The 25,401-nt window shown below is 50.2% G+C and overlaps 2 protein-coding genes across 12 annotated transcripts; one reads left to right on the top strand and one right to left on the bottom strand.

Moving 5' to 3' along the window:
• Positions 1-1,861: 1,861 nt before the first annotated feature.
• CDCA8 (cell division cycle associated 8) lies at positions 1,862-6,809 on the bottom strand. 8 transcript variants are annotated; one of them, XM_085559804.1, is made up of 11 exons: positions 6,603-6,809; positions 6,051-6,551; positions 5,837-5,965; positions 5,538-5,578; positions 4,967-5,042; positions 4,508-4,638; positions 4,155-4,228; positions 3,742-3,840; positions 3,448-3,574; positions 2,381-2,467; positions 1,862-2,056 (listed from the first exon to the last, which is right to left on the bottom strand). In XM_085559804.1, exons 2-11 carry the CDS (start codon positions 6,130-6,132, stop codon positions 2,000-2,002), a joined length of 903 nt encoding a protein of 300 aa, XP_085415930.1. In that variant the 5' UTR covers positions 6,133-6,551; positions 6,603-6,809; the 3' UTR covers positions 1,862-1,999. The 8 variants fall into 8 exon arrangements, with proteins under 8 accessions (XP_085415930.1, XP_085415935.1, XP_085415931.1 ...); XM_085559809.1 differs by having other exon boundaries at positions 6,051-6,439; XM_085559805.1 differs by having other exon boundaries at positions 6,639-6,809.
• A 58-nt stretch (positions 6,810-6,867) lies between these two features.
• Positions 6,868-21,601, top strand: AIRIM (AFG2 interacting ribosome maturation factor). Of its 4 annotated transcripts, none has more exons than XM_085559814.1 (5): positions 6,883-7,151; positions 7,217-7,399; positions 7,473-7,591; positions 7,915-7,958; positions 20,319-21,601. In XM_085559814.1, the coding sequence occupies exons 1-5, from the start codon at positions 6,883-6,885 to the stop codon at positions 20,376-20,378; spliced, it is 675 nt and encodes a 224-aa protein (XP_085415940.1). In that variant the 3' UTR covers positions 20,379-21,601. The 4 variants fall into 4 exon arrangements, with proteins under 4 accessions (XP_085415942.1, XP_085415940.1, XP_085415938.1 ...); XM_085559812.1 differs by lacking the exon at positions 20,319-21,601 and adding an exon at positions 13,518-20,312; XM_085559815.1 differs by lacking the exon at positions 20,319-21,601 and adding an exon at positions 9,698-11,878.
• The last annotated feature ends 3,800 nt before the right edge of the window (positions 21,602-25,401 follow it).

Below are 25,401 nucleotides of genomic sequence, written 5' to 3'. Positions count from 1 at the left end.
AGCTCTGCTGCAGGGTGGACAAGGAGATCTACAAGCTGCCATCGGGCCCTGACCCTTCCCTCCTGCATCAGGGCTCTCAGACTATTTCAGGGATAAGTGGGAAGAAAAATCACAAACTTTTTATTTTGGGAAAGAGTGAAACGCAGAGGAACATCTGACAGCATCAGATGCAAAGCTTTCTCCCAGGGCACTGTGTTCAGTTTGGCACTGTGATCAGGTCCCACTCCTGCTCAGGACTTGGCAACAGCAGCTGAGACCTTATTGACATTTCCAGCTGCTACCCCCAGAGCAAAGGCATTAAACCCAAATTGTGTATGAACCGTGGGCTGCCCTGCTCAGCACAGCCCTGAACTCTGCACCATCAGCAGGGTTTGTACTTCACAGGGACAATTGACTTGGAACTATTGATCTTTCCCTGGAAAGCTGCTCTGTGTTGGTGGCCCTGTGACCCTGGCAGAGCAGCCACAGACACCAGCACAGCAGCAGAGCACGGGAGCCCTGACAGGAGCTACAGCTGCACAATCTTCCCCTGGAGAGATAAGGGGGAGTGTCTAGGGTTTTGGTGTCTGTGTGCAATGCCAAAATTAGCAATTCTGTCTAATCCTGCTTTTCAGTGTAATAATGCTTCTAGGCAAGGGGACTGTAAGGCTCGGTGGCTTGTGGGCAGTAATTTTCAGAGATAGACAATTTATTCCCTACTCTCACCAGAGACAAGGCTGAAATCACTCTGAAGCTGCACCCTGTAGAGGCTCTGCTTCCTCCCACTGGATTTTAAGTGGATATTTCTGCTTTCTCCAGCTCTGGTGACAGCCTAGCAGTGCCCCCTCCCCAGTTCCACAGCCAGGCCCAGCCACAACTTCCCTATAATCTTGCTGCAAACAAAATTCACAGCCAATGTGGATTGGAGGTGTAGCTCAGCTGGGAGAGAAATCCAGCCTTTAGCAAGCTCCAGTCTGTGAATAAATTGGATACAGTGCTTTTGGTCTCCTTCAGCTGTGAGGCTGTGAAAGCCAGGACCCATCCTGGAATCCTTAACATACACCTGGGAGGTGAGGATGCACCTTCCAGAGATGCATTTCATTTCACCTTTGAATGTACAGCTCCCCACTCAGATTAAAAAAGGGAGATGTCTCATGAATTCAGTGATGCTAAGGAGTATTTTCCTTCCCTTATGCTTTCAAGCTAACCCCAAAAACATGGATTCTTGGTGGAATTATAAAGGTCAGGGGAGAGAGCTGCATGTGCTGTCCTGAACCTTCAAATCAAGAACTCCTGCATGAAAAATTTGCCTGGAGAAGACTCTCATTTGTTCCAAACCATCATCCCTTCCATCAGAAGAATCTGCTATAACCTCTCAAAGAGTTTTCCAAATCCATGGTATATACATGAGGTCTTCCATAAAATGAAATGCTTTGTCTCCCAAGGAAATTAATATATAAATGCTGTTCTAGAAGCCTTCTCCCATGCCACATCCTGCACCAAAGAGTCTGATTAGTTTATCTTCCTTTTAACCATGCTGCAGGCCTAGTTTTGAAAAAGTAGAACTTTTCAAATATAGAAAAGGTTTCAAAGTCTCAACATTCTTGTTTATAGCCCCATAAAGAGGCTTAAATCAATGACAAAGAGGCATCTTTGGAAAGGGCAGAGTACCAGCTTACACTTACAAAGAAACAGTTTTATTTCTAGAAAAAGAAAATTGTAGACAAAGTTAAAGAAGCAGAGTTCTTTACTCTGAACATGGCTCTTAACATGGCAACCAGCAGGCTTTCTGCCCACTTGCTAATCTGCAAGCCCAAGAAAACAGTCTTGTGATTTCAAGCTTAAAGGAAATAAAAAAATAAGGAACGTTTTTTCTCTCCAATCTTATTTCTCTCCAAAGTTCAATTTATTTTGATCCCATTACATATCATAGGTAAAATAGCTAGTTTTTAGCTTCCATTCTGTATATCAATAAAAGGAAGATACAAATTAAAATAAGAACTACAGAGGGATGTCTTGCTTACTGACTTCCATCTAGGGGCATTTTTGCATCCTTGCAAGCCTGTGTGAGACAAACCTGAAAGGAAAGAGAAATCAATCAGTACTCAGAGACACTGGTACAGCCCACAACCACCTGCAGCTTCAGCCTAAAGCATAACTTTGTTTTTCAGAGCAGTGACAGCAGCTCTTTTCCCCACTGTGTATTGAGCCAGATGTGATGTAAAGCTCCTGCTTCTCCCTTCCCTCCTCCACGCTCCTTTACCTCTGACATCAGCCAAAATTCAAGACAAGGGGCCAGGGGGAAATAGGGAGTTTCTACTGCAGCTCAACAACCCCCTGACTGGTGACAGAGGGACAGCACTGCCTTACAGCTGTGACTCACAAAAACACCCAGACTTACTGACAGCTTCTTCATGAGCCCTTGGGCCTTGGGGTTCAGCTGAAGAAAATTCTTCTTGGTCAAATCCTTTTCTGTCAAACGTATGCTCTGTGGAAACAAACTCAAATCTCACATTTTCTGTCTGGCCAGCTGCAGCAGCTGGAGACAGTAAAAAAGTTAAATAAAATAAAAGAGATTAAGATCTAAGTACAGACAGGCAGAGAACTACATTCAGCTGGAACAGAAACTCATCTCACACCTTTCCTGCAGAGCATTAATGCAAAACTGGCTGTGGTGGTTTAAAATAGCTTGATTTGTGGTGAGGGGGGATAAAGCCAGTGAGTGAATGATTTTTTTTTTTGTGGGTGAACTGGCATTTGGCCAGCATCAAACCCATTACACTGTCACTAAAGCTGCTTTAAGTGTTTTAAAGTGAATGCACACTGAAACATCCTCTTGTTCTGTTTCAACCAGCTTGAGCAGGTCCCACTTCTGGCTAAGAGTCTCTGGAGGTTTAAGCTCAATCAATCCCTTAGATAAACTGCAGTGGCACAGCTAAGGAGTGGATAAACCGAAGCTGGAGATGCACCCCTGTGCATCCCCTCAGCTCTGCCTGAGCAGGTGAAGGGGCAGGAGTTACCTCCACCCCACCAAGAGGAATGGTGAGGGGTGACATCCTTGGGGTTGCTGAGGGGGCTGCCCTTGGCTAAGAGCCTCCTGAGGTTTGTTTTAAGCTCAGTCAACCCCTTAGATACACTGCAGTGGCACAGCTAAAGAGTGGATGAACAGAAGCTGAAGATGCACCAAGAGGTGCCTGTGCAGCCCCCCAGCTCTGCCTGAGCAGGTGAAGGGGCAGGAGTTACCTCCCCCCCGCCCCGCCAAGGGGAGTGGTGAGGGGTGACATCCTTGGGGTTGGTGAGGGGCCTGCCCTTGGCCAAGTCTCTGGAGGTTTGTTTTAAGCTCAGTCAACCCCTTAGATACACTGCAGTGGCACAGCTGAAGAGTGGATGAACCAAAGCTGGAGATGCACCAAGAGGTGCCTGTGCACCCCTGCAGCCCTGCCTGAGCAGGTGAGGGGCAGGAGTTACCTCTCCCCCGCCGAGGGGCACGGTGAGGATGACGTCCTCGGGCTCGGCCAGGGGGCTGCCCTTGGCAGAGAAGGTGTACACCCGCTCGTTGATGGCAGGCGTGCGCAGACCCGGCGTCTTGAACACCCTGAAACAACGAGATAGCAGTGAGTGGTGTGTGCTCACAGCACTTCTAGTGCAACTCTTTCATTTCAGGTTCAAAGAGCTACTAAAGGCTGTGTTGTAAACAGATGGAGTGAAGCAGATTGGATCAGACATGGAAGGGAAATGTATTTATTGTCTGTGTTAACAAACCTGGGATCAAATCTGGGTGTAACCATGGAGGTGCCTCCCCGAGCACAGATATCAACCATTCTGCCAGTAGCTGGAGTGATGAAGCTGTTTTTGCTGGATCTGTTAAAGGGAAATAAACAGCTGTGCATAACATGACCTTTAGCAAGTGTATAGGCACTTGTCAGAGGCTTGAAGAAGGTGACCACCACTAAACCCAGGAGTTATTACTGACCTGTGACCCCCAAAACTGGGGACAGCTTGTTCTCACAGGAGAGGCAGCTGTCCATCTTTCATTCACATCAGTTTTGCCCTGTGGTGTGGCACAAATCTCCCCTCCACCACTAGTGAACCAAAGCCCATTCCAGCAAAGAGAGATATTTGTATTTGCACTCTCACTCTCCATTTCTAGAGATGAGACAGACATCCCCATTTACCTCTTGCTCATGCCCTTCACTGTCGCTGAGGGAGGTCTTCTGGCTGTGGGTGGCTTTTTGGTGGATGTCTTCACCTGGAGCACACATCACTAGATCAGTTACTTCCCTCCCGTGGGACAGCTGAGTCCAGACAAACAGAGGCTCCCACACAAAATGCTCAGTCCCTTTCCATGGCACAAGAGCCCAGAACAAACACCATTCAAGCCTTTGGGACCCTCCCCCATTGCTAGAACTCTCTGGAAAGCAACAGCTGTGTGCAGTCTCCCTCAGAGCATCCGAGACAGCCCTAATCATCAGCTCAGTCAGGAATTCCTATCCTGAGAATAATGTCACCCCAGATAACAGATATTCACCTTGGCAGTCCTTGTGTCCCCAATCTCAGCCTCTGAAGGACACTGGCTGGCAAGTCGGGATCTCTTTTGCAGTGGAAGTGATGTAGGTTCTGCTTCCTCATCAGCTTCAACACTCCTTTTGATTTTACTCACTACAAAGAAAGTGTTATCTAAGTAAATAATAACTTTAAATTATTATTTAGCAGGGAAGGCAAACAGCTACAAGCAGTTTTGGTAACAATTTCCTTCAGATATCCAAATTCTAATGCAATCCTAATGGTTGCCAGCGCAACTCTGGATTATTTTGAATGTTTTAATGAAACTAATTAGATATGCTGCAAGTATATAGGGACAAAAGTAGGATTATTTTCCTGGTTTAAACATACTGAGGGCATGTGACCAATAACTGAATTATTATTCACATTAAGTAACCACAACATGCTTCCACCTCACCAATCATGCCACAATGCTCAAACTCACCTTTTTCAGCAACATCTAGCAGGGGATCGATGCCTTCTGTGCTGAGCCTGCGGATTTTTGTTATTTCCCTGTCCACCTAAAATTAAAAACACTTGTGGCACCATTGGGATTGTTGGCAGCCCAATGTTTGTGTAAGCCTAAGCTGTAGAGCAAACCTCCAATAATTTTACAGCCAGATGATCTCCATACTGTGCTTAAACTGGGCCCTTTCACGCATCTCTCCCTCCCTCAGGACTCAGTGCCTGGCTGGTAGCTGCAGGTTTACCTTTCCTACACCCTGCTGCTCAACCCGCTTGGAAACGCTGTCCTTTACACTCCTCAACCCTTTGGAAATGCAGAAGTGCCTGCGCTCTCAGGGATTTGGGAGTGCTCTCTAGCAGCTAAGGAAATATCAACAGGGAGCAGCAGGACCACGTAAACCCCACCTCTGGTACAACAGGCTTCTCTTATTGTTAAATTTTAAAGAAACATTTGTAAAAGTATTGATGTAACTGTTTCTCTTGTAATGCTCCAGTGTGAGGAGCAGAGTGGGATGGCTCTAGAGAGCTTTATGTTTCTTCCAGAAACCTACCTTAGCCACGTCCTCTGGTGTGTTTTCACTTCTTGCTAGAGCTAGAAAGAAAACGTATCAGATACGTCAGGACGTGTTGGGGACAGCTGACACAGCACAGCATGGGTGTGAAAAACACACCACAAACCAATTTCCAGCCCTAGAGACCAGAACCCACGGCAGCCCGTGGTATCATCCCCTGAGGATGTCAGGCAGGGTAGATCCCAGCTCCTCCCTTACACCCGTTGGGGTTTGTTATCTGAGGGGGAAGGGGTCCCTCAGCCCAGCACCCCCCGAAGAAGGGGGTCCCTTCACCGCACCGAAGAACTGCAGCCAGTTCATCTCGCGGATCTCCGGCGGCAGCCGCAGGATGGCCATGTCGTACATGTGCTCCACTTCTTGCACCATGCGCTCCCCGTCCGTCACGATGCGCTTCAGCCGCCGCGCCACTGCGGGGACACGCCGCGTTATCCCCGCGCGGGGCCGCGCTCCTTCCCGCTGCCGCTCCGCCATCCCTCCTGCCCCCTGCCCTACCTTCTCTGTCGAAGTCTTGCAGGAACGCCTCCATTTTGCGGCGCCGGGTAACGCAGCTGGCCTTTTTCCTGGTGGGGGCCATTGCGGGCTCTTTCTGCAGCGGGCTGTCCCCAGGCCGGGCTGTCCCTTCCCCAGGCCAGTCTCTCTCTCTCTCTCGGCCGGTCTCTCCTCAGGCCGGTCTCTCTCCCCTCAGGCCGGTCTCTCTCCCCTCAGGCCGGGCTCTCTCCCCTCAGGCCGGGCTCTGTCTCGGCCGGGCTCTCTCCCCTCAGGCCGGTCTCTCTCCCCTCAGGCCGGTCTCTCTCCCCTCAGGCCGGGCTCTGTCTCGGCCGGGCTCTCTCCCCTCAGGCCGGGCTCTGTCTCGGCCGGGCTCTCTCCCCTCAGGCCGGGCTCTGTCTCGGCCGGGCTCTCTCCCCTCAGGCCGGGCTCTCTCTCGGCTAGTCTCTCTCTCCTCAGGCCGGGCTCTCTCCCCTCAGGCCGGGCTCTCTCCCCTCAGGCCGGGCTCTGTCTCGGCCGGTCTCTGTCTCGGCCAGTCTCTCTCCCCTCAGGCCGGGCTCTCTCCCCTCAGGCCGGGCTCTGTCTCGGCCGGGCTCTCTCTCCTCAGGCCGGGCTCTCTCCCCTCAGGCCGGGCTCTCTCTCGGCTAGTCTCTCTCCCCTCAGGCCGGGCTCTGTCTCGGCCGGGCTCTCTCCCCTCAGGCCGGGCTCTCTCCCCTCAGGCCGGGCTCTGTCTCGGCCGGGCTCTCCCCAGGGCGGGCTCAGCCCGTTCAAACCCAACCGCCGCCCGTTCGGCCAATGGCGGCGCGGCGCGGCCCGATGACGTCACGGCGACGCAGTGATGCTGCTGCTGGTGATGGCGGCGCCCGCGGCCGCGCTCCGCGCCTGGGGCGAGGCTGTGGCGCGGGCCGCGGCGGCGGCGCGGGCGGCGGTGGCAGCCGCGGCCCCGCTGCTGGGCTCGCTGGCCGCGCTGGCGGCGCAGGTGCGGGCGCTGCGGCGGCTGGCGTGGCACTCCACGCCGCTCGGCGCCTTCCCGGACCTGCGGGCGCGCCTGTGGCTGAAGCAGCGCGGCGCGGCCGAGGCGCTGCTGGAGCAGCTGGGCGAGCGGCGGTGAGGAGGCGGCGGGGCCGGGCGGGCACGGGGAGAGGGCCGGGCTGACCCCGCTGTGCCGGCAGGGAGGAGCTCCGGGCCGTGCGGGACGCCGTGGGGGCCGCGGGCAGCGCGGTGCTGCGGCTCCTGGAGGAGCGGGGCCCGGCCGAGCTGCGGCTGGGGGCGCTTCTGCGGCGCGGTCCGCGCTGCCCCTCGCTGGCCGACGTGTTGGAGGGGCTGCAGGACGTGGAACGCTACTACCGGCACCTGTATCCTTCTGGGGCTGTCAGGGCAGCGCTGGGGGGGCTCTTTTGGCCTTGTTGTCCTTTACCAGGCACGAAGGTACTTGGAGATTAAACTGCTCCTGCAGCGTCTCAGCTTGGACAGCCTGGCTGACGTGGAAGCTCTCCCGCAGTCCTGGGAGAGGATTTTGGAGCGTTACAAGGATGACGTTGTTAAAGGTAGTTGTGGGTGTTTCCCAGGGCTTTGATGTCCCCTGAGGACAGGCCTGGTTGTGCTGGTCTCAGCAACGTTTGGTGACCCTCCTTAGTCAATCTCTGTGACCTGCTCTGAGATCTTGGTCAGCGTCAGGTGAAAGTACTCACTATCACACCTGGGCACAGCTGGAAACAACATCCTCCCTCACAATGTGGCAAGAGCTCACTGCTCAGTCAATTTTACCCACACTTTAAACAAATTTCCTTTAGAAGCAAGTTTCTGAGAGTACAAAAATACAGGTAAAGCACATTCAGCTGACAGGGTTGTTGTTTTCTCTCTGTCTCAGATACACTCCTGAAGGTCTCGCTGTTCGTGGAGAACCATCACGAGGTGAGCTGCTCACCTGGCTCCTGACAGGCAACAGGGACTGGCACCCACCAGCTTCTGGCATGTTCTGCGATGCTGCAAAGGGGATGAGGAGTTGAGGGAGCTCTCCTGGTGCTTTTTTGGAAGCTGAATGGGTTGAGTCTTGCCCTCAGCATGAAATGCTTGAACTGTACCGTTTTCAAGTGGAAATGGCCATGGCCTCTGAAGAAGAGGCTGAGCTGAAAAAGCCCTGAGGATAGAAGGGAGTCACCTCCAGCTGGGAACTTGTCCTTTCCCTCTTCTGACATGCATGTCTTGTGTCATGGTAAAAACTTTGGTAGGTACTTATGTGAGGTGCTGCAGATGTGTGAGTGTAATAGAGTCCTTCAGGCTGGTGCCATAGAAGATATTTGGGCCCTGTCCTTACAAATAAAAAAAACATGTCAGATTGGGGTTTAGAGACAGTGGTCACCTCATGTCTTTGAGCAGTGTGTATGCATTCATTCCACCTGGGCGTGGAGGAGGAAGGAAATAAATCTGGCTTGAAGATGTAACTATGGAGGTGCACAATGCCGAGTCCTGACACGGGCACTTTTCAAGGGTGTTGCAGAACACTGCTCTGTTACCACAGAGCAGTCTTAAAATCAGTCTTAAAATATCACTGGTAGCCACTGCTGACAGCTCAGGGACACCTTTTGTTAGCCATGGCACTGATCCTCTGAACGTGCCTGGGAAGCAGTGGGGTGTTTGCCTCTCTGTTATGTATGGGAAGAAATTATGATGTCTGACTCCAGTTCAGAAGGCTGATTTCTTTATTATAACTATACTATAATACATTAATATACTATTTAGAGGAGATACTAAAACTACCAAACTACTTTTTCTAACTACCATAGCTAACTCACAACTTATGACCCTCTCTTGCGAGTCCAGACCCAGGTGGATTGGATTGGCCATCAGGCTTAAACAATCCTCACCACAGTCCAATAAAGCAATCACCCCAGGTAAACAATTCTCCAAACACATGCCACATAGGAAAAACAAGGAGCAGAAATAGAAATTGTTTCCTCTTTCTGCGCTCCTCTGTGCAAAAATCCTGAGAGAGAGAAGAATGTGCCTGCCACAGTAAGGAGCTGCAGCTTCTCAGAGCCAGTAAAGAACTGCATGGCACACTGGGTTTGGAGCATGGCTGATGGCTCCGTGGGGGTGAAAAACCCAGCACAAACCAGTTTCCAGCCCTAGAGAATTCACCCTAGGGTGGATCAGGGGTGTCATCCTTGCTCAGGCCTTAGTGGGTCATCCTCGCAAACCCCTAGGTCATGGTGAGCTTGCATACAGGATTCTCTTTGCATGTGTGCATGCTGTACAGCCCTTCAACACCCCTCTTCTGTCAGCCTCTCTTCAGGACAGCTGCCCAATGAACAAATGGATTTAAATTCTGGAAGATGTTCAGCACAGTTCAGTGGTGGCCCTTCTGCTTCTCCCAGATGTTTGGCCCCTGATGTCTGTCTTTGTGCTAACAACAGCCCTGCTAAAAGTGCTGAGGGAGCTTTCTGTATTGAAAGTGGCCATGCCCTGACTCTGACTGAAATGGGGTGAAGGAGGTGCTCATTGAAGTTGTGGTGTGATTAATTGCTCTGTGCTCTTCTGGTTGATGGGCCGTGTCATCAGTTGCATTTGTCTGCAGCGTTCTGCGGGGTGCGAGCGAGTCTCTGCATCAGAGCGCTCTAATTGGGATCAGCTGTGGCCTTGTTCCATTGCAGATCTGCATCTTCTGTCAGGATGGCTGCCAGGGACCCCATTGCTAAGGAGGACACGGTTCCTCGTGTGTGCAGCCCTCCCTTCAGCTGGCATTTGCCCTGGAGTCAGTGGGGGTTCAGGGGTTTCCCATGAACAAAGCCAAGCTGGGCATTTGTCAGGGTCAGCTTAGCAAGACCCCAGCAGTGTGAAAGTCCTTTTTTCCCCAGCCTGGCTGCTGAAGAAAAGGTCTGGAATGCGTGAAGCCGAGTTTTCAAGGTTGTTTATTTTTCCTCATCTAGAATAGTTTCTCTCTGACCTGCCGAGGTCTGGCTAGTATAGAATCCATGGCAGTCTCCCCTGAGTCCCAGGCATCTCTCACATTATATACCCAAAATTATGTGTACCATATTTACAGTTCCCGTACCAATACCTAAAATCTATGTTGGACAGTGTGTCCCTATCCTAGACCAATAAAAAAGTGTCACTATCACACTGAGACATGGAGGGCAAGGAGAACAAGAAGGTTAGGACACGACAAGTCCCTCCATCTTGTCCTTTGAATTTCATTCTAAAAAATCCCAAAATTCTACTTTTCTACCCTGTGTCAATTCCTCCATTACACTACTCAAACCCTTTTGGCTTGTAATTCCTCATATAAGGTTGGCAGCCTCTCCCATGGGCTAAAATCAAAGCCACAGCTGTTTTTGACTTGCTGCCAAGGCTCCTGAGCCCTTTGCCAGGGTCTCGAGGCATCTGGGGCAGCCAGAGGGATGCTCTGGACTCTGACAGGCATTCAGCCTTCATTACGTGTGTCAGCAGGCAGGTGGAAAGGCCACTGCTGCTCCTCCTTGCTTGCCAGCCTGCAGGGCTGAGTCAGACCCCTGCTCACAGCACAGGGATGTCTCTGGGTGCCAGATTTCAGCACCTTCCCAAGTACTGGGGCAGGAGGGAGGTGAGGGAGAGCAGCAGCTGCTGCTCCAGCTGCCTGCAGAGCCAAATGCAGGGTCAGGGTGATGCCTTTTCCTTGGTCCTAAAATTAAAAGCCAGATACAGCTAAGGGATAAAAAGGTTTTTATTTTGGTATTTAATAAGGATCCTTATGGTGCAACACTTCATCAAGGTGGAGTATGCTGAAATGTACACCTGAGGGATTGTGTGTACAATTTTTTAGATTTTGTAAATTAGTATATCTAATAAATATGCCTCAATGAGATGCTTGAATGAACAGTGTGACATTTTCTCTTCTCAAAGTATTCCCTCTTAGATGGGCTTAATATTAGTTTACAGGATGTATTTTAGATGGGACCTTGGTTTTTCAAGATAGCATAGGGCCTTCCATCTTCCATCCACAAGGCCTTTAGGATGTTTGGTATTCTGACTTAAAAGAATACCAGGACTATATTAAGTTATCAGACTTAAGGAATTCCAAGTATGTATTCTAAGAGCACTGAAAATACATAAAAAAATCTAGAAAAGATATATAAAATATATATAAAAGAAAAGGCAAACATGCAACATGGCATCAAGGGGCTCCAGCCTGTGCAGTGCCTTAGTGAGGTTATGGGTAAGGCAGCACTAAGGGCTCCGAGATCAACTGGTAAAATATATGTAACCATAAAAATAAATCCAAGTACCTTTATTTTTGGAGTAGAGCTCTTAAAGTATTCTTGCACAGAGATCTGTCTTTGAGGAATGCAATAAAATGCAGTTAGCAGCTGGAGCTACCTTGTTAAAGGAAAATTGTCAGGAAACACAAAGCTCACACTTTGATTTTCAGCTTTACCTCCTGCTAACTCCATTGGAAAACACTTATTCTTCACTTACAGGAAAAGCACAAGCTAAATTCAGTTACTGAATTCAAATGCCCACCAACATTTAGAAGGAGCACCTGACTTGTGCATGGTTTGTTTTCTTCCCATAGAGGTGAGCACTGGCTTCTGGTGCAGCAGGGCCTTTGCAGTCCTGCTTAGAAAGGGGGACCTGCTCTGGGTAACACCAGACTTCCAAACTAAGCCCAAAGGCTTTGCTTCAGCATAAGCTCGTGGATTTGAAACAGATTTCAAAACTAAGTGTATTACAAGAGCCCACAGTTATGGAAAAGAGAGAGGATTTGGCACCTGAAGTGTAAAGTGCCTCGGAGGCAGAAATATGTGATAAAAAGCTTTGCGATTAATTTAATAAACCAAGTATGGGTTTCACAAGTCCCTATGCTTTTTGAGCTTATTGTTTGAGACTTTCATCTTGGCCTGAAGCAGAACTCCTTTGTGACTTTGCTGAGGGGCTGCCTGAGTACTTACTTGCTCTGAAATACAGCAAACATTCTCCACTACCTGTCAGCTGGCTTTTTTTTGCTGTTCCCCAGTCTTGGCCCAGTGTTTCTCTAGTGCCTGTGACTTTGTCACAGCTTCTGCCCAGCTGAGCTCCAAGGAGGGGCAGATTCTGCTGATGTGATGGGTGTGCAGTGAGTGAGGACACATCTGGCCTGCAGCAGTGAGGAGTTTTCCCACGTGGGACGTGCTCAGCACACAGCCCTTGTCTGCCCTTGCAAGAGCAGGAATGAGCCTGGTGAGCTCTTTGCCAGTGTGGTCTGGCCCCAGACCCCCACAGACCTCTAGGGCTGCCTGTACTGCACGTGGACAGAGCATTGCCCATCCTCCAGAGGTTTTATTTCAATCCTCTCTTCCTGCTTTTCCCCCCAACCCTTTCCCTCCTCCTCTCGCCTCCTGTGGACACAGATCTGCAGTAGGTGTCTCCTGAGCTTGCCTAAGCTCCCTGTCCCAAGCATCCTCCTGACTAATTCTTTCCAGATGTCTGGGAACTTTTATGTTTAGCAGTTTTGCTCAAGTTCTTCATTCATTTTCTGACTGAGCAAACCTGTTTCCTAGCGTTATTTGAAAATTATAGACTGATCATGGCTTCCCAAGAGCTGCTTCTGCCTCGCGGTGGAATGTTTTAGGTATCACTGCAGCCTTCCACCCCTGAACTAGAGCACAACATATATCCATAAATAGCACAGAAGTTTATTTTCCATAGTTGACAGCTCCAGGGCTGTTCATGGAGTCTTGAAAACACTCCATGCTACATTTATACCCAGCCAAGTGTCAGGTTGTTGGCTTGGACTTTCCCAGCTACAGCAGCTTGGAGAAATTAGGAGATCTGCCCAGTGTTCCTCTGACTGGAACCAACAGTAGAATGTAAGTGGTTCTGCCCATCCTATCATCTACTTTCCTGCTTAACTTTGTTTCTGGGGAGATGACTTCTCCTTCCAAAGGGGTTTGACTCCCTTTGGGGAGATGCCTGGGCAGGGCATGTGGTCAGTGGCTCCTGCTGCTCACGCTGCCCAGGTGAGCTGTGTCCTGTCCTGGCTGTTGGCACTGTGCAGCTGCTGCAGCTGCTGCAGCCTCAGGCTGTGCTAAAGGCTGCATTGGTGCAGCTCTGGGGACACCGGCTGTCTGTCACCCCAAAGCCAAATGTCACTGAATGTAGGATGGAAGCAATGCCTCCATGTGCATGAGGATTTGCAGCAGGTTTTGGCTGCTGGAAAGAAGCTTTGGGCTGTTCAGTGAAACTGATGCCTTGTGAAGGCTGATCTAGAACAGAGACCAGACAGAGCTAAAGAATAAAGTGAGAATTTATTAAAAGGCCTCAATGGATCCACCTTGGGCAGCACAAGAGCCCAGCCAGGGCTACACCAAAGATGAACCAAAATGGTCACAAGAAATGGACAACCAGTCACGAGGTCTCTCACTTTTATCAGTTCTGCTACATTTGCATGTTGGTGTTAATTGTCCAATTCCAGCTTTAAGTTATGAAGTCCCATCCTTCTTGTTTTTCTCTCTGCAGCCCACGTTGTTTGTGCTCCTGGGCCTGAGATTTGAATCATTTGTCCTTGGCCCCCAGCTGGAGAAGGAATCGTTTTGTCTCCCTACTCTGTGCAGAGAGCTCACCATCCCATAATGTGAAGCTCAGACCCACACACTAAAGCAGCACAGAATGTGGAAAAACATAAAACCCGAGTTGTCAGAACTTGGGAAATTCTCGTCTTTTTTCTTGAATTTTAATTTGCTTTAGGATTTACCTTGCACGGTACACGGTGATTGCAAAATGCCTGTGGTGGGAGAGAGACTTGGCCTTCCCTGGGTTCAGATTTTGTTATGGAATGGTTCTGTGCTGTTGGCACCCCAGGGTCCAGGAGTGGGGATGTGCTGGAAGGACAAACCTGCCTTGTTGCCCTGTACTACCACCACCTCCCCAGGTAACTGTGCCTCCCCACACAGCAGAACATACAGAAATATTAAACATCTATTTAATTTCCCAACAAAGCCCCCTGAGATTCAGTTCCCCTCTGTCCCCCAGCATACCACAGCTGCCTCTTCACTGGGGCTGACATGGGATGGCTCCCTGCTCTCCCTGGTCCTTCTCTCCACAGCCCAGACAGTCTCTAGGCCTCCTGGGGAAGGCAGAATGAAGAACATCAAGCCAGTAAGTCTCCTAACCATTCTGCTATGTGAGGAATGAATCCAAGAGCCTTTGCACACTATTAATCTTTTCCAGTTCCTAAGAAAGCAAATGATCTCCTCCCGCTCCCATAAATTCAACCTCTCTCTCCAGCTTCTCCCCTGGTGTTTGAACTGTTCGCCAAGAGCTTTATTAAAACCTACAAGATGCAGTTTTGTTCCTCACTGAATCCTAAACAACTGTGCTAGATGGAGAAGAAACATTTGGTTCTGTCAGCTTTAGAGCATTTTTGTGTGTAGTCCATGGCCACTTGTCAGCCAGGGACCAGCCTCAGCCCCACACTGAGCCCAGCAGGACCTTTGCTCTGCTCCCCTGAGGCTGGGAGATAAACTGAAGCTGGCCAAACCTCATGGCCTCATGTCCAAAAGCACCTGGCAATGACCCATATGGGGAGCAGCAGAGGGGATGCTCCTCTGGATGCAGCGTGGCCCTGTGGCACCTTGCCCTCCCGTACCAATGTCTGCAGCTTGCCAGTGGCCCTGGGGACAAGCTGTGCCAGGCAGCTGCTGTGCCCTGGCTGTTCTCCTCTCCTGCTCTGAGTGGAGAGGCTTCTGCTGCAAACCCTCTGCCTGTCCCCTTGGCATGGCCCATGACCACTGCTGGGGTTTGGGGCAGCAGGTGATGGTGCTCAGGTGCTGGTGGGAGCAGAGAAGCTGCAGCTGGTGCTGGCCAGCTGTGGGTGTGCTGGGACAGCCAGGGGGAGCCTGGCAGGTCCTGTGGGTGCACACCAGAGCAAAGGTGAGGTGCACACCAGGGTCCTGCCAGCTGCCGTGCATCACCACTGCTCCTTGGCACATGGTGCAATGTGTCACAGCCTTCTCCCTTTCGTTTCCTAACATTCCCTCAGTCTGAAACTCATCAAGCAGTGCTGAGAGAAAACATCCACAGACGAAGCCAAAGCAGAAGTGAGCAAAGCTGTTCCTTTGGCTGGATTCCTCCAGCTCCTTGTGTGCCACTACGTGGTTTGAGCAAGAGCCACCTTCTCCTGCCCTGTGCACCTGAGCCATGGGGAGGGGACAGCAATCTTCAGCTGCTGTGGGGGACAGCTCTTGCTGTGGCTTTGCCCAGGAGAACTGCCTTTCATAGTACAGTTCTGCTACCTCTGCCCAAACCCCAGGGAAGGGGTGAGAGCAGGTTGTGTGAGGGGGAAGACAAAGCTATGGAGCATGGCTTGCACAAGGAGTGCCTTTAAACTTCATAAATCTACTTGTGAGTCAGTTGGCAGGAGCAGGAGAGGGATGGGAGAGCCGGTATAGATGTGCCCAGAGAAGCAGCCTGAAGCAGCTCTGGGACCAAGCAGCCCACAGCTGCTCTGCTGGAAGCAGGGCCTGGGCCACCTGAGGCACTGACAGAAAGTTCTGCTCATGAGGAACCTGAACAGGAGCCCCTGTGCAAGCCCAGAGCTCACAGGGGCTGAGCCCTGGCACAGCAGGGTTTGGGCACTGCTGCCCATCCCACCTGGCAGCTGGGGTGCCACAACCCCTGGGGTGCCTGCCTGTGGGAACAAAGGGAACCAGGAGTGTGGAAAAGCCCCAGAGGTGAATAATGCAGCCCAGCTTTTGCTGGACATGGCTCCCCCGGCTCTGAAAGGCTTTTTGGTTTAATGAGATTAGTCTGTAAGCTCTGGAGATGTCAGCCTGCTGGCAGCTCCCTGTTCAGTAGTTCCTCGTGTGCCAGGGAATGATGTTCATTCCATTGGCCTTGGCTCCGCTGGATCAGGCTGTTGCTCTGCTTCTCAATTAGCTGCATCTGCGTGGCAGTAACGAGCTGGAGGTCACACAGCCCGGAGAGGGGTGCTGAAAAGTTCACTCGTGTGGAAGGGAGCCCTCTGTGCCCCCACCCAGTGGGGCTCTGCGCCCAGCCTGACCCCTGTTCTCCCCAGGAGCCCCACTGAGGTCCAGCCCCTGCTTATCACTGCTGTGGTGACACTGCACAGCTTGCTGTGTGCTGGAGAGGCTGTGCTTGTGAGAGCTCCAGGCGGGGTCTGTGCTGACATTATTGAAGCTACTGCTAATAAAACATGTCACTACAGGGGCCAGGGCCACATCCGATCCTGCAAAGGGAAAGCAGAAATCCAAACAAAACCCAAAACCTCCAAAGGGCTCTAACCAAGCACGTGCTGATGTAGGGATGGATTTCCAGGGATGCAGACCCCACTCCTGCCACCCTGCCAGGATGAGAGGGCTGGCTCTGCAGCAGGGACAAGTGGCACACGGGAGTCCCAGGTTCCCAGTGCCACATCCTCATGCATGTGCTGGACCCTCCCTGTGCAGGAACTACAAATAAATGCTGTTGATGCCTCTGCCCACCCGTCAGGGATTAGGACATGCTGGAGCAATTTGCATGGGGATGAAACTTGGAAGAAATGGCAAAGCTGAGGGAATATGATATTATTTATTATTGCCAGTTGCAAGGGAACAGCAGCAGCCTCCAAACTTGTATAACTCTGGAACATGACTATTATTAGAACACAAAGTTAGCAAGCAATTAGCTAATTGCAATTCACATTGTCTGTTGGCAATTATAAGGAGAACAGTTATAAACCCCAACAGCTGGAACTCAAATGGGTCAGGCTCTCTTTTTCTGCTTTATTTTTTCCATCCCCAAAAGGCATTTGCTATGAGCTAAACTCAGGTTCTCAGTAGGGCTCATGAGAGCAGCCAGCTGTGAGTCAGTGTGCACTGGGGTCCCTGCAGGTCACAGTCCTGCACCCCAGCCCTGCACATGGAGCTTGTCCTGTCCAGACCTTCCCAAGTGACCCAGTTTTGAGGCCAGAGAGTTCAGCTAAAAGCGCTGTGGTTTCTGTAATTTATTTTCTGTGATGGTATTTTCTTAGTGGCCATGGAAAAGCGGGGAGCAGAGAAATCCAGCTGCAATATGTCTCTGTTCCATCCAGACCTTCACGGCTGTACAGCTCCAGGTAATACCTTCCCTTCCCTCTCCACCAGTGACAGAAGCTGATGGTGCCTCCCTGAGCATGATTTCTAAATCTTCTGAGGTTATCTGAGGGATTTTCATTCTCTTCTGAGGCTGAGTCAGAACAGGGATCTCTGCAAAGATGAGCAGGCAACAAAGCAGAGCTCTGCTTCCCCTCTCCTGTCAGAGAGATAGCAGCAGAACAGCTCCCACAGGGCAGAGATTATCTCATTGCTTTTGTTAGAAATGCCTGGGGGATGCAGCAGCAGGGCATGACAGAAGGGTAGAACATGAGCCCTGGGCTCGAGGGATCGCTCAGTGCAGGGTTTACATCTGTCTGAACCAAACACGGCTGCTCCCGCCTGGGACACCTTGCTGTCACCCACCTCTGGGTGGGTTTTGTGCTCTCAGTGTTCAAGGGGTGCTGTGACAGGTGTCTGCTGAGGGTCATGCCTCTGGTTTTAGTTTTTATATTTTTTAGATTCTGTACTGCTTTAGTGTGTGGGTCTGAGCTTCACATTATGGGATGGTGAGCTCTCTGCACAGAGCAGGGAGACAAAACAATTCCTTCTCCAGCTGGGGACCAGGGACAAATGATCCAAATCTCAGGCCCAAGAGCACAAACAACGTGGGCTGCAGAGACAAAAGCAAGAAGGATGGGACTCCATGGGCTAAAGCTGGAATTGGACAATTAAATATGCAAATCAAGCAGAACTTATAAAAGGGAGACACTCCCTTAACTGGTTGTCCATTTTTTTGACCATTTTGGTTCATCTTTGGTGTAGCCCTGGCTGGGCTCTTGTGCTGCCCAAGGTGGATCCATTGAGGCCTTTTAATAAATCCTGCTTTATTCTTTAGCTCTGGCTGGTCTCTGTTCCAGGCCAGCCTTGCCAAGGCATCACGGGGGTGGGGAATCATCATCCACCTTTCAAGCACTTCTCTGCTGAAGCACGCCAGGGTCCAAGCTGTGCACACAGATCTGTGTGTTTGACACCAGAGGCATACATGGGGCACACATGATAGCCCCAGTACCCCAAGTGTTGCAGCCTGTCCCTCAGGTTTACAGCACATGCAGGAGTGAGGCAGCAAGGCTGCTCTGATGTGTGGAAACTCTACCTGCATTTCAGATTCCTGGAAACTCTACCTGCATTTCGGATACCTTTCTAGAGTAGGGGACCAGTTCAGGCAGATATGGCCTTAAAAGAAAACACACAGAAGGAATTATGATGAAATATTTCACTAAAGAACCTCATATCTGCATTCAGATTCTTTGTGGCCACGGAAGGATCTTTGCCCTTTATCCTTCCTGAATGCTGGTGATGCCAGTGACTGTGGCAAAAGAACATCCTTGTTTTGGGTCAAGCTGATACAGACATAGAGACAGCTGAGTGATCTGAAACAGATTAGGCCCAGCAATATGAATTTCATAAATAGCAATACAAACCTACTGCACACCTTTGGCTGATATTAACGGGATGAGTTGGAATTAATCTCAGAGCAAAGGCATTATAATGAAATGGAAACATCAGGTTTTACTTAGAACTCCCAGGTCTCCCATAGGAGGCAGTTCATGTAGTGCCCATTTATTAAAGACAAATGCTATCATTTGGAACATATCTCATGGAGAGCAGGGGACTGGCTGATGCAGGGGAGCAGTAACTGGAGATGGAGCTTTGCATTTACAAGGCCTTGTTTTCAACAGGCTCTGCGTGTCCTGCCAGGTGTGCTGAAAGCTGCCAGGTGCCCCAGGGTCTGCCAGGAGCCCTGGCCCTGGCCTCCCACCGTGCACAGCCCCACGAGGCACCCACCGAGGGCTGTGACCCAGGGGAAACATGCTGGGCTTCAATGAGTATTTAACAGCAGACAGAAAGATAGTCTGGTTAGCAGGAGTCAGGCAATCATGGGCTAAAATAAGCAGGTATGGATGGGGGGCCCAGCTCTGGCTCCAGGTGCTGAGTCCTGCTCTCTGCTCCAGGAATCCCTTGAAATGAGAGCCAGCTCCTGCAGAGCATCTGCTGATGATGCCTCAGGTTTTAGCTTTTGTGGTTTTCAGATTCTGTGCTGCTTTAGTGTGAACTTGTGAGATTCATATTAGGGGATCTCTTCACAGAGTAGGGAGACAAAACAATTCCTTCTCTAGCTGGGGTACAAGAACAAATAATCCAAATTTCAGGCCCAAGAGCAGAAACAACATGGGCTGGAGAGAGAAAATCAAGAAGGATGGGACTTCATAACCTAAAGTTGTAATTGGACAATTATCTCCAACATGCAAATGGAGCAGAACTGATATAAGTGAGAGACCCTGTGACCAGGTGTCCATTTTTTGTGACCATTTTGGTTCATCTTTGGTGTAGCCCTGGCTGGGCTCTTGTGCTGCCCAAGGTGGATCCACTGAGGCCTTTTAATAAATCCCTGCTTTATTCTTTAGCTCTGGCTGGTCTCTGTTCTAGGTGAGCCTTCCCAAGGCATCAGTGGGGCTGGAGGAGACCTTGGCCAAGGAGCAGCAGGGCCAAGGATGCTCACCTGTGCCCCAGACACATGGCACCCTGCACTTGTCACCTCCTCACAGCTCCTGAGGCTCTGGTGTCTCTGATTTGGGGTCCTCACTCAAAAAGCTCCAGAGGGGTGTGTCTTTTGGGGGGAGACCCTCCCTGGCTTAGCTCGTTCCTTTTGAGTCCTGCTGGGGTCAGAACGGGCTGGGCACCAGCCTGATGTTCCTTTCCTTTCATGAGGGAGTGGTTCTGAACTTGAGGGCAAATGCTGCACAGGCACAACTGCTGTTACAGTCACATCTACAGGCATGTACAGTTGAGGTATTCACCTGGAAAAAACCACTGTCCAGTCAATTAATTACAACAGTATGTTGCCCTTTGAAAACTCTCTGGATAGGTCCTGGCATCCCAACAAGATTGCTGTTTGTTCTTTTGAGATCAGAAGTCCAGGACAGGCCTGTCCTTCCTGGGCAGTAGCAGGTAAAATGACATGCTTTGGGAAGTACAAATTCTACTCTTTGCGTGTAGGAGACCTTTCTGCCTCAATTCAGGATGCAACCATGAATTTGAATAAATTCCTTATTTATGCTCCATGCAGCTTTTAGTACATCAGACAAAGCATTCATATGGGACAGAACAGTAACTCCTGCATGTGTTTCCCCTCCCATGTGATCATCAGGGATCTGACATCTAATGCCACTGCTCCTTTTTCTTACAGAGCTCCCCGAGGTCAGCAGATCAGTTCATGGAGTCCTGCAAGAGCCATGGATTCCTTTAGCGTAGAAAGCAGCTCTGGAGCAAGAGGGGTTTGAGATCTCTGCCCATTCCTCATGCTGGATACTGTGGAGGAGGCAGATCCCCCTGCAGTGTGCCAGGCAGGAAACGTGGGCTGTAATTTAGGGAGGAATATTGCCATTGCTGTGATCCACCCTGTTATGTGTGGTAGATATAATTCATGCAATTTCTAATATGATATATGTGATATTGAATATTTGTTAGAGTATACACGTTTGTATTAGGATTCCCCCCACCCTTGCAGGTGAGACTGGGTGTATATTGGAAACTGATTTACAAGTAAGAAGGAACGGCTGGCCAGGAGATGAGATGGGCCATGGGTGGGGAGATACGGGACCTCAGGCACTGATCATTGCGTGAATGACCCGAGATGGATCTCATGGACCTGGGATGGATACCATGGACCAAAGATGGATACCATGGACCAGAGATGGATATCATGGACCTGGGATGGATATCATGGACCTGAGATGGATACTATGGACCTGAGATGGATATCATGGACCCGGGATGGATATCATGGACCCAGAATGGATATCATGGACCTGAGATAGATATCACGGACCAGAGATGGATATCATGGGCCAGAGATGGATATCATGGACCTGAGATGGATACCATGGACCTGAGATGGATATCATGGACCCAGAATGGATATCATGGACCTGAGATGGATATAATGGACCTGAGATGGATACCATGGACCAGAGATGGATATAATGGACCTGAGATGGATACCATGGACCAGAGATGGATATCATGGACCTGGGATGGATATCAAGGATCTGAGATGGATATCATGGACCTGAGATGGATATCATGGACCCAGGATGGATCTCATGGAAATCCTCGGGCAGATCCATGTGAATGCAGCGTTCCGAATTGCCGTAAATTTCAACAAGGGATTCAACAAACTCCAGACACTGAATTGTTCTCCCTCATCACCAAAAAAAAGAGAATCTTATTAACCTATGGACTCTGAATAGAAGAAAAGACTGATTGCTGAAATCTTGGCCTCAGGCAGAATTTTCCCTATAAAAACCGCTTGTGCCAGGATGGAGCTGTGTGGGCACGGAGGAAAACCTCTGCTGAGGCTGACTCCTTGTTCCACACCCAGGGCCAACCCAGGGCTCGGCTCTGTTCTTTCCTTGTGGCTGCCTAGATAGAATTTGATTGCAAAATAAATATTTCATTTTTTCATACTAATTTGGCTGGACAAATTTTCATTTATAACACACCCCGTGAGCACTGCAGGCATTGGGGAACCTCCTGTCATGATACAGGCACAGAAAAACATGCTGGGCTCATGAGCCATCACTTGGCATCCCTTAATGAGAAAATCAAACCTTGTCCCACAAAACTGCCTGCTCCAGGCAGCGTGACCCTGGGAATGCAGCTGAGGGAAGGTGTCCATCTGAGCCTGCCTGGCCGCTGCACAGAGTGGAATAACCCCCCAAAAGGCAAATGGTATCAGACAAGGGATCTCCTAACCGCCTTATCCTGCCAGCTCCACATCTGGGAGGAGAGCAGGAGGGCAGAGAAGTGCATTGCCTGCCTGCCTGCACCGTGCAGACAGGCTGGTGACAGCTCAGCAATGTAAATGATGCATAATCAGCCCCAAACAAAGTGTGAGGAACGTGTTGGGGATCAGCAAATCCATTCTGACAAGAAGAAGCAAAGGAATGAAATCCCTTTTCCCAAACAGACTGCTAAATCATGGAATAAAAGTAATCTAACCCACTGAAAAATGGCTACTGAAGACTTCTAGTGGGAGTCTCCCTGCTCCACTCCATGGGGACACTGCACCAGGGGACAGGACAAGGAGACCTGGGCAGGAGGAAGCTTGGCACTGGGGGCCACATTCTCCTCCTCAAAATGCTCAGGTTCTATTGAAACCGCTTTGTCCACTCACATTTACAGCCAAGTCTGTCCCATTTCCTCACATTCCCCCATCAGCCATTTATCATCAGCAAGGGGTGGCTGGAGCCAAATGTTCCCCTGACCTTCCAGAGCCCTGTGAGCCTTCCTTCTCTGCTTAAGTGGGAGACTTAAGATAAGCCCAGAGTAGTCTCAAATAAACACAGTGAGCTGATGGGTTACAGGCTGCGTTGGCCAGCTGGAGAGAAGGGGATTCTCTTCACAATTCTGTGTAGGTCTCAGATTCAGTCAAAGAGAAAACGGAAAATTTCTAACCAGGCAGAAGCCTGAGAAAGTGCTGAGAAAAAAAAAATGTAAATAAGTTCTTTATCTCTCTTGTTATTCACATTGTTTATAGTTAGGTTTTGCTACTGTACATCATTCACTGCACACCAATAGTGTGAGCTGTTTTCAAGACCAGCAGAGTTGGTCTGCATGAAGCTCTGTATAAAAGAGCGATGTATCTTAAAATAAATCAGACTTATACTCTCAGCCTTCTGAACAAAATCTATTCATTCCCGTCCTGCCTCAACAGAGTCAATTCTGTTGGTGCTGTAGAGTTTCCTGTCCCCACAGACAACAGAGAGCCTCTGGAGCACTTCAGAGCAGCACGAGCAGCGCCACGATCAAAGGCAAGAGCCCCAGAGCAGTGTGCTGGGTGGCTCATGATGCTCCTATCCCCATTCATCTGTTTAGCCCAGAAATGAGGTTTGCACTTTTAGGACTCGTTCTGAGAGCAAAGGGGGGGAAGAAGAAATGCAGTTTGTTTCCAGAAACTGCACTCACTCCTCCACGCTCTTGCTCCTGTGTTGTCTGCAGCACAGACAGACAGAGCTCTGCTTTGCTTTGAGGCAGTTTTTAGCTCGCTGAGGCAGAGAAGTTCCCTGGACTGTGATTTTTCTTTTTCTTGGGTCTGTTTAAACCTGCTCTGGACTCAACAACCAGAACTCTGACAGCTCTACCTGTGGCCAGGCCCTTGGCATTTCCAGCAGCAGAGACTGATAAGAGACTGATAACAGACTGATAACAGACTGAGTGATCTGAGCCACAGCCCATGAATGGGACTTTCTGAGTTTTTAATCTCTTTTAGAGCAGCAAGAATTTTTAAAGTTTAATATTGTTCATTTTTTGTGCTGGTGAACACTTTACCTGTTCAACAAACAATTTTTTCCACTTTTCTCCTAGAAAATCTTTTTTTTCCCAGATCAGTTAGGGAGGGGCTACTTGAATTGGTTCTCTAGAGGAACCTCTTAAAGGGTTTTCTCCCAAAATTGCCCTGACCCAAGACAAGCAGCCATGGTGCAGCAGCAGTGCTGGGAAGGGCTGTGGGCTCCAGGGCTGCTCCTGGGACAAGCACAGCCCCATGCTCCACACAAAGATCATCTGATCCAGCTTTGCACTGTTCATTTTCCACGGGTTTCTATGCCCACTCCCTCTGCTGAACCACCTCCAGGTACAGGTTTTCCAGGGAAAATGCATTTTTTTTGTCTCTGTGCCCACGCTGGGAGGTGCTGAGGCTGTTCCTGTGGAGGCTGCAGGGAATGCTCCTCCCATGGGGACTGTGAGTCTTTTTTAAGCAGCTGTATTTTTTGTTCTTTGTTGCCCTTTCACTTGAGCAGGGGCCAAAAAGGTGGGCTGCAGATTGCAGGTGTGTTTCTGGTGCCTCTTTCTGTTTGGGAGCTGCTGTTCCTGGCCTTTGTGGGCTGCAGTGAGGTTCTCTCAGCGTCCCCAGACCTTGGGGACAGTCCCCCCGGGCTCTGCAGGTTGACCAGGCAGTTGTCCCAGGCCATGGGGCTGCACTGACAGCACGAGATGCAGCTTTGGAGCACAGGAGGCTGCCAGGACACCTCATCAGAAGGAGATTGCCTCTTTGTTCCTCTGAAAACCACAAAAAAAAAAAAAAAAAAAAGTTTCTCTCGTCACAGTTCACTGATGCCCAGAGAAAGATGATGTGAAATCTGTGGAAAGACTTCTTTTATTACAATATAGGAATGCACAGAACCAGATGTTGAAGCTTAGCTGTGGCTCCTCTGTGTCCTGCTGTCCCTGCCCAGGGAGCTGCTCGCAGGGGGATGTTCAGCACCCTGAAGGTGCTCCCTGCTGTGGAGGTCTCCAAGGGCTGCTTGGAGCCAGGGCCACGGGCACAGCAGGTCCCCTGCATCCCTCTGTGCCACAGGGCTGCTGCAGAGGTGGCAATGTGGTGGAAGAGCAGGTGCCCCTTGGTGACCCCAGCATGGCTCACAGGAGCATCCCTCACTGATATATTTTCTCTTTGAGCTGGGGCTTATGAGCTCTTAGAGGGCTTACTACACTTGGGATAGCCTAGTTACTTCATAAAATTAGTAGGATGGCTTTTGAGGTAGTGCTGGAAAGAGAAAAGATTTAATAAAAGGCAAAATAATAAAGCTGCTACAGAGAAAACTCGAGTTAGGGGTAAGAGGTTCTTGCCCTTGCTAAAAGCACTCTACACAAGCAATTATTTCTTTTGTTCTCTTCTTTTTTTTTTGAGTGAATGACTTAGGTGGAACATTTTGGCTTCTGTCTCATTGGCAGCCCTAGGTTTGAGGTAAAGTCTTAAAGGTCTTAGGAGGTGTCTTTTTACCAAATTGAGGAGAGAAACTTCTAGGCTTTTTTTCCCTTTTTAAGGAGACAAAGGATCATTTGGCCACTCTGCCAACGAGGGGCACATCCCTCCAGCCCACCCCTGCCCCTGGCCCTGCAGGTGCTGCTCTGGGCCTTTCCATGGTCTCCTGAGGCCAGACCCTGCTCCTGGTTTTCTGTTTGTCTCTGCTGAGCTAAAACGATCCGAATCCCAGCCAGGGCTGTCCTGGTGGCAGCTGGGAGCCAGCAGATGTTTTGCAAGAGCCTGGGATAGCCTCCCCAGCCCCGCAGCTCCGCGCAGGGCAGCAAGGCTCACACGCACGGCCAGCCTGGCAGCCTTCTTTGTTCCTCCAGCAGCCAGAATTTCATCTTTTCCACCTCCACGCTGCCAGGAGAGCCCTTATCCTGCTGCCCTGACACCTCCAGGGTTGATTTCCAGCTGAGCCACGCTGCCTCCAGATGTGCTCCTGCTGCTGGCTGCTGGTTGT

The sequence above is a fragment of the Lonchura striata genome, chromosome 23, assembly GCF_050655825.1.
Source record: "Lonchura striata isolate lonStrDom1 chromosome 23, ASM5065582v1, whole genome shotgun sequence".
In the NCBI taxonomy this organism is placed as follows: Eukaryota; Metazoa; Chordata; class Aves; order Passeriformes; family Estrildidae; genus Lonchura; species Lonchura striata.
The sequence above is the reverse complement of the archived record's forward strand: the minus strand, read 5'-3'. Positions and strand labels throughout refer to the sequence as shown.